We start from the raw sequence: 8,977 nt of genomic DNA on the forward strand, positions 1-8,977 counted from the left end.
AGATCCTGTATTAATCATGCTATGATAGTAGCCAACACCCTGTAAGTAATAGAACAACCCAATGTATCCAAACGGGAGACGCAATGGCGGCTGTGGATCGGAAAGTTAGGACAGTAAGCAACCAGGGCAGAGAATGAGGGTATTTGTGATCACGTAAAACCAACCACTATCTAAGATTGAGCCAAAAGATTACAGAACCCGAGCTGGGAAACAACCATGAAATTTCAGGGGAAAAAATGAATCAATTGAAATCTGACACATACAAAGACGAATAATATACCAAAAATCATAACATGCTTCACAATTCCTTCTTTAACTAATAGTACCAAACAGAACTACACAATCTGCCAAGTGGGGACAAACAGACATTTCATTGTCCATCACAAACCACACTCCATTTACATGATCACTCCTCTCGTATTTCTTGCTTTCAATCATATCCAGGTAAGAAAAGTATCAATACCTGATCCCGGGGGTTGATTTCCATCATTAACTACCCTCTAGCATATTAGCGAATAGGGTGGTACTGTGTGATCCCTCGCTTTGGAGGCAACTTCCTCAAAATAAAAAGGACAAGTGAAGAAGGCAGTATCTCCACCAACTGCAAAGAGTTTAAGAAGTTTGCTTAATCTCAAACATAAAGAGCTTAAGAAGTTTGCTTAATCTCAAACATATAAACAAGTATTACTCCACCTTTCATGCACTTTCTACCCGGCAACCTCAAAGTAAAAAGCACCATATCCAAGAATGCACTCACAATTTGATATTTAGATCAAACCAAGGTTTAGCTAGGACACAAAACCAAATGAAAGAAATAACCATGCTTTAATTTCAGAACAGGATTTCCGCTCCTTCTGTCTCAAATATTTCACCACAATCTTAAGATTGAAGCCAAATTTCAATGTAACCAAAAATGTCAACCAAGAGAGAAATCTGAATTCATGGCATAAGCAAGAAACTCCTATCCCCAAACCAAAAGACAATAGAAAAGTTGGCACATAAAAACAGGTCGTAAGATGCCACAAGCTGATATATCATGTGAGTTATCCAAGTTGGTCATGATTTGGCAATTATTAAATACAGAATACTGACTGTCAATAGTTCTCTTTTTCATTATGGCACAACGACCAATATGCACACCTAAAGAAGTACTACCAAAAGTTCAATGATATGGAGCTTACCAGGTAATATATCAAATTCAAAATTGGATGATCCAAAACATCAAGATCTGCAGCTTTATTAAATGCATTGAAGCACATCTGTGGCAAAGAAACACTTACTATTAAGCCATATAGAAGAACCACATTGGCTTCATGCCCTTTATAAACAAAGCTAATGCATCAGCCAAAACTTTATTATAAAAGATGGTGCTCGGGCCAGCTTGCACGCATATCAACGAAGACTAATTTGTTGTATCAAGAAGGTACTAGAGAAAAAGAAACCATCTAAATACAGACTTACAAACATGGTGGAACTACTTACGGGGCTCTCACCTAGCAATAAGTCAGTTAAAGATTGCTTATATCACAAAGAATACAGACTTACCATAACGCATCTAATGAGGAAGCATGAAAAACATATTGTTGTGACATAGCCAACCTGCAGAAGCCCAAATGTACGAGCAGTCAAAATACCTAAAATAAGAAGAAACAACCATCCAAAAAGAAAAATACTAACAAAGATACTAATAATGTACCTCCTGTAGCTTTTTGCGTCTTCCTTTTGATTCTACTGGAAACCGCTGTAACATAAGGAAAAGCCTGGAAGGAAGTGATAGAAGATCAAGGCAAATTGTGAGGTGATATTGAAGGATGAATATGAACGACACACAAGTTGTACGGACCTAATTCTTCAAACGTAAGAGTAAGCAAGGTATCCAAGTGTGGATATAGCAAAGGTCAATCCACAAACTAAACAAGCATATGATATCCACTTTAGGAGCACCAAAAGCACTTTATTGAAGTATCTTATCATTTAAATAATTATTTTCATTTTCTAACAGCATGTTTCAACAATACTATGCAGCTGTTTGCGTTAGTACAAACGAATTAAGATGTGAAAAGCTAAGAAAGCAGTGTAGTCAAGGGCAAAAAGTGTCTAAAGGCCCCAAGATATGCTGAGCCTTTAAGTGCAAAGTATGATTAAATAGTGGGCTTCAGCAAAGAAAATTATAAACACAGAGAAAAATTTCTGGACAGCAGAATGGAAAAGCAATAATAAAGCCAAATGTATGACATAAAAATCATCTAGATCAAGTTCAAAAATCACTTTTCCAACCAACAAGACAGATACTGCTTATCTGCCTCAGATGTTTGTCATATGCATCTAAAGCCTAAACAATATTATATGTTCTACGATGTTGCAGCTGTGAATACACATGTCACCTTCAGTTCCAAGACATCCCTATTTTCTGCACTCAATGCTTTTCTATCTATACAAAGGGGAGAAAGAGAATCTAACTATGTGAAAAGTATGACAAACTGACAACAGTCGCCAACACAGCTGAAAGGCAAACCATCAAAAGACTGATAAATTACTTAATCCACCACATTTTTGGCCTTAGTTATTCTTTTGCAACCCTCTTACATCCCTAGCTATTTAGTACTTTCCATCATGTTTGTATCTTGAAATGTTCTTAAATCAACAACACAAAAACTACTGCAAGAGAGGGGATGATTGTACTTTCTTCAATCATCCATCATCTTCAACTTCTAGCTCACCGTTTCTTCCCCTTCTAGGTCCATTAGATATCGCTATACCATGGAATGCCAATATGCTGTACTTTTATAGTGCCAATGTTCATATATTTTATGCATGGCAGATCAGTGTCTATTCTACCAGCTACTAAAACCAATAATTTTGCAGTCATTTGAATAACAAAAGTAACCTATCCATCTATAATTACCGAGAAAAAGGAAGAGAGGAAATTTTGTGGCTTTCTCATTTGGTCATGCTATACCTATAAGCACCTTTTCTAACAAGAAACAACTGAAAGAATAGTAGTCTAGCCAAAAATATTAGAAAATGCAGGAAAAGCAAACAGTTCATGATCCTAACATTCAGCTAAAGTTACAAACCACTTACAATAATACAGACACATTTGGCAACAATGCTATAGCGCCATTTTCTTAGAAAGTATTTTGGCCTGCTAAAGATGAATGATAAAGCCGGGTTATAGTGGCCACACTGGGTAATTATCTACTATCACTGACACTTAAAGGAGTGGTAGAATACTGTGCAGAAGAGGGGGGATAATGACTAGCTTATATGTGGATTCAGATGCAGTATCGGAAACCAAATTAGAATCTTACAGTCAGATTCGCTTTTTCCTAGATCTTAGAATTCAGGATACAGATAGAAGCAAGCAATGATACTGCTTAAAGTTATGTCCAACTCCGTAAAATAGAACCTGTGGAATGTAACTACAAATATCATGCCTGAGAAGATCCGTGAATATGAATTTTCCAGAAATATGGGGTGATGAAGGACAATTTACCTTTCACTAAAAGTGTAACTAAGAAAGTTTGCAATTCTAAAATATAAACTTGCTAGTTATTTTTTAAATGTTGACAAGGATAACACTAGCCAAATGTTATTTTTCTTTACTTATTTTTGAAAGGTTAGACATCCATTAATGATAAACTCTAGCGGTGAACCATTTATGAACACACTGATATATTCGGTAACAATGCTATAGCACCATTAGTAACTCAGCAATTTGCCCACCTAAAGATGAATGAAAAAGTAACGCCGGGTATTTTCTACTATCAAGGACACTTGACTGATACAATAACATGTAGAGAGGGGGGACTCACTTATGGTACGTGGACTCGGGCTTCCTTATCATACACGGGTGCAAATTGAAGAGTCAGGTTCGTTGTCTCGTAGATTTTTGAATATGGGATACGGATAGGAGTACACTAATATGCTGCTTAAAATTATGTCCAACTCCAACATTAGAACTCTTAAAATGTAACTACAAGATCATGCATGAAAAGACTTTTGACAATTATACTCAATTAATTTTCAAAAAATGATATCAATAGGCATGACGATGAAAGTTTACTTGAACTTTCACTAAAAGTAAGTGTAATTGAAGATATTTTACTTTTTTAACAAGTTAATTTGCTACTAATTTTCTAAAACGTTAACAAGGATAACATTAGCCAAATGTTACTCTTCAGTTATTTTTTAAATGTTTGACATCCATTACTGTCGTGATAATATTGTTTTGTGTTCATTCAATCTAACACCTGCCAAATTCTTTCTTCTGTGTTAGGGACTTCACTCTGGATTATTCTTTAGAGTTGAGGGAAGACTTCAATGGGGGAATCTTCCACTTTTCAGCTAGGAAAAATGATGATGAAGATGATCGATACAGAGGATGCGAATGGGAAGACGGCAATGCCGAGGTTAATGGTAGCATAGCCAGACTAGCTTTTCAGCATGGGATGCTTCCTCCACTCCTCGCTCCTCCTAAAGAGCTCTCCAGTCATTTCTCAAAGGTTTCAATTTTCAATATTTTTCTCCTATCTTCTCTAATTCACCATATTGGAGTTTGTTTTCTTTCATTTTCCTTCTTTTCTTTCCTCGCTTCCTCTGCCCCCCCCCCCCCCTCTTTTTCCCTCCTCCTTCATCTTCCTCACTACCTTTGTCCTCTTTGTCGATGTTCACTCCTTGCATCAGCTGAATGCAGTATAGATCCCACAACTCTGTTGAAATTGTCCCGTGTCAACACGGATCACCAAAAGTAACTGAAAGATCCGCATAAAATGCATGCCAGCTTATACAAAATACATAAGTTCAGAAAAATGTGAAGCTTAGGGCTCCACAGGATTCATCTCATGAAGGTTTAAATCTGTGGTTGTATAGGCTAGTAAGCAGATCGTCCTTCAATCCAGAAGATTTTGGCTTTCAATCAAGCAAACAACAATTGACAACATAAAAAACTCTAGCTTTTAATGCGGACGAGTTACGAATAGCCACTAATCAGAAGATAAGCATCCTTTATACGAATGATAGAAACAAGTGCTAAGCCATATGCTTGTGAGCTTGGTTTATACCCATTTTGCATGAGGTTCAACAAATGCACATTTGGTACTCTCAATCACAGAGCGACTGATAATAGAAATTAGATTTTACCTTCCACCATAAAGGAGAAACCCTAATGCTGCAAATAGGGATACACCTGCCAGTACATTGTGTTAGTACTTTGCAACAGATCCATACAATCAAAAGCACTTAAAATAAGTTAAACCTAAAACAAGAACCTGCAAAGAACATCTTGGATAAGATCACAAGTACTCGAATAGGTTTCCACCATATTATCAGCCACAATATAATCTGCAAGATATTAGAAAGAAAGAAATAATCAGCAATGAACATCCACCAAAAAGGTATAGCAATTTAAAAGAATAAATCTTTGTTTCACATGTTTCATGTAACAGTTCCACGAGAAAACATAAGCCTTTGTATGCCTAACTGTGACAGTAAGTGTCTCACCAAGAAATGCAGTCATGATAAAGTATCTTCAAACAGCAAACATGTGTTCCCATCAATGACACTTCATTTGATATAACCTAAGATATGAGCGGTCTCAACATTTTGTGATATACATGGCATTGTGCCAGTTTTAATTTCTTTTTCTTTTACCATTATAAAGGTTGTAATGTTGATAATCCAGCAACCAGAAGGTGCTGCAGACCCTTGGAAGGGAAATATTTAATAATTACTGATGCTCATATGGAGGGTGCCCTTTTTGTTTGGGAGGGGAAGGGATGGCAAGGGAAATATGCGAACTACCCCATGAACGACATGACTAGATTTTGAACTCAGGCTGGGTTAAGAAGAGGTATCGAGCCAAGCTGAAGCCTTGTTGAATAACAGAGAAGATTTAAGGCCCATTTGCCATAAGATCTTAAAGACTGTATCCAGTTGTATAATTGATACGATTCAAGGCTCATTTACAAGATGTTTCTTGAAGTGCTACTCTTTCCCAACCACTTACCTCTAAGTTTATGCTGGCTTATAGAAGCTTCGAGCCCAACTGTAGCCTGTTTGTATGATTAAGTAAACTCAAGGCTCATTTACCATTCTATGATCTGCAACAGCCACGACGCTTCTCCTTCCCAAACACGTACCGCTAAGTTTATGCTGGCTTAGGTAAAGGCTTCAAGCCAGGCTGAAGCTTGTTTGTATAATGATTAAGAAGACTCAAAGGCTCATCTATCCAATTTTATGATCTTTAACAGCCATGGTGCTGCTCCTTTCCAAGAACATACCACTAAGTTTATGCTGGCTTAGGTAAAGGCTTCGACCCAAGCTGAAGCCCCATTCGTATTATCAAGAAGACTCAAGGCCCATTTATCATTTTATGATCTTTAACAGCCACAGTGCTGCCCTTTCCCTTATACATACAGCTAAATTTTATTGCTTGATGCCATCCATCCCAACCTCTGCTTCATATTAATTTGCCTCTTTCGAAGCAGCTTCTGCAACAAAACTGATGCAGATAAGCAAATGATGGTCCGTTAGCGAATTGCAGAACACGTGTCCAGATGCATTCTCTCTCCTTCTTCCTTCATCGCACAACCACCACACCACCACCCACCCACCCGGCGCCCATCTATTCATTTCTCTTTTTGAGCTGGAAAATAGTATTTACACACTATGTAGACCAACTTTAAACAATATATTATAAAATCAAGGAATGACAAAGAACTATTGGATAAAATTAAGTCAATAAAAAGAATACACAAAGGCAAAGAATGAAAAGATCTGTAAATTAAGAAAATCAGTGATAGTATGAAACCTGATTTTCATTTTTTTATATAAATATAGTGATGTCCAAACTCCCAGACCAGAGTTTATTTCTAGATAGCACCAAATAAGTTGTTGCTCTTACAATACTGTTTATTCAACAAAAAAATAATTGCATAACTATCACATATTTACCTGGATAGCATAAACCACTCCATTAATTGTGAAGAAACTAGGTCTAAGCCCATCCGTGGATACGGCACGTGCCTGTGACAGGAAAGAGAGATATTTAAACCTCGACAAGAGAATAATCTGCACAGATTGAGACAGAGACCACAAGTACCTGGTAGTATATCTCAGCCCAGAATAATACTAGCAGGGCATAAGTTGTGAAGAATGCAAGACTTGGCATATCAAGCAAAATATGTTGGACAATCTGCCAAAATGTAGCATACAACGTTAAGAACTGAAAGGAGTGTACAGACAAAGACATCAACCGGACATCAAGATAGTTGTGGTGCCTAACCTCGGGATGCAATTTCTGAACATCCCGCCGAAATGCAAAAACTAGCGAGCGAACTGCAAAAGAATATGAAGAGGCAATTAAATAACAAAGAGTAGCGTATAGGACTAATCATTTGAAAAACATGTGTAATGAAACTCCCCATTAGGATCTTTAGGGGGAGAAAATTAGAATAAGGAAAGACACCGACCCCCATTCACCAAGAAATTGAGAAAGTGGAAGACTTTTTGAGTGGTCCAACCATATTCAGGAACTCTCATTTGAATGCGAATTAATTGAACCTGAAATTGCCAAGTTGGAATGTCAGAAAAAAATTCCACAGCAGCAGATAAACTTAAGTATTAGCGCCAGCGAGAACAGTTGTTGAGAGCAACAACTGATTAACAATATAATTATTTGATGTGCGCGGACGCACATATGACCTTAAACTTGAAACAAGTATACCAAAATCAATCAATGAGACACAGACAAAACCAATTTGGTGAAGCTTCAAATATCAAACTACAAATGTGTCCCTCTTTTTTGCACACGTAAACAAATTAATGAGAAATTAAAACAGTTTTAACTTTAACCAAATATATACATACATATTATAAGTGCAATTTTTCCTGGTTCACCTGACCTCCTCATAATTTGCCATGATTAAATGACCAGCGTGAACTCCAACCCACCCACCCACCCAAAAAAGAAAACTAAAAACAATCAAAAACTTTCAGGGAGAAAAACCATGCAATTCTTTATTAAACGTTTTACCTAACTTTCCTTTTCGGTTTCAAATTTTGTTTTAATAACTATCAAGTTTCCATATTCGTTGCAAGTGCCGCCAAACACAAGTCAAATATGCCTCAAATTTGAAAGTTTCATAGAGCTCTCGTGTAATTTCATTCCCTTGACATTCAGATTCATTTCTGAAGTTACATGATGCACAGGAGATTCAATTCAAAATTCACAATAAAGAGGTCTAGTAAATTACCACCTACTATCAGATTTTTCATACATCTGCGAATTGCCATAATATGTGTGTATGCGTGTGCGCCAGCTTACTTACCAAATAACATCCAATTTAGGTAAAATTACATTCACAAAATTCAGAATTTCAAAAAGCAGAGAGGGAAAGAGAGAAATACAAGAGCAACGGCGGAGACAATGCCGTAGAAGATAGCGAGGACGTGGAATATACGGTCTTGCCAAGCTCGAGATCTGTTCACCTCTTCCCACCAACTAATTGCCTCATTCTTCAGGTGGTACGCCACCGCCGCCGCCGACGGGCCTACCACCATCTCTGCCCGTCCCATCGCCGGAGATTCCAAAATTCAAATCAAATCAGACTCCTGTTTGTTTCCTTTTTGGTACCCGAATTATTTTTTTCGTTTCCTTTTTTGCTTAAATCTTGTGTTCCTCTTTCTTTTTTCTTTTTTCTTTTTTCTTTTTTTTTAACGGCCGGCTAGGAAGGAGAGGTATAAATGTGCTTTACAGCCACGTATCTATCCTTGTCGGATTCCAAATACGATCATGTCGGGTGATGGAGTTATTCAGGGGTAATATTGTCATATATGTACAAATCCTTAATGCATTAAGTTAAGAAAATGAATGGACGAGTAACCGTCATAGCCGGTGATTCCTTCCCGCTTGTTTTGGACAAATTACACGTGGGGTGACGATGGAGATGGGTGTACTTTTCGTTTCGTATCTGCA

At 37.3% G+C, this 8,977-nt stretch overlaps 1 protein-coding gene across 1 annotated transcript; it reads right to left on the reverse strand.

The window, feature by feature from the left end:
- Positions 1-222: 222 nt before the first annotated feature.
- LOC104093457 (tobamovirus multiplication protein 3) lies at positions 223-8,768 on the reverse strand. Its single transcript, XM_009599206.4, has 11 exons — positions 8,410-8,768; positions 7,473-7,563; positions 7,286-7,338; positions 7,103-7,195; positions 6,955-7,026; positions 5,271-5,343; positions 5,143-5,188; positions 1,697-1,760; positions 1,546-1,599; positions 1,182-1,259; positions 223-601 (listed from the first exon to the last, which is right to left on the reverse strand). Exons 1-11 carry the CDS (start codon positions 8,575-8,577, stop codon positions 509-511), a joined length of 885 nt encoding a protein of 294 aa, XP_009597501.1. The 5' UTR covers positions 8,578-8,768; the 3' UTR covers positions 223-508.
- Positions 8,769-8,977: the final 209 nt, after the last annotated feature.

The sequence above is a fragment of the Nicotiana tomentosiformis genome, chromosome 11, assembly GCF_000390325.3.
Source record: "Nicotiana tomentosiformis chromosome 11, ASM39032v3, whole genome shotgun sequence".
In the NCBI taxonomy this organism is placed as follows: Eukaryota; Viridiplantae; Streptophyta; class Magnoliopsida; order Solanales; family Solanaceae; genus Nicotiana; species Nicotiana tomentosiformis.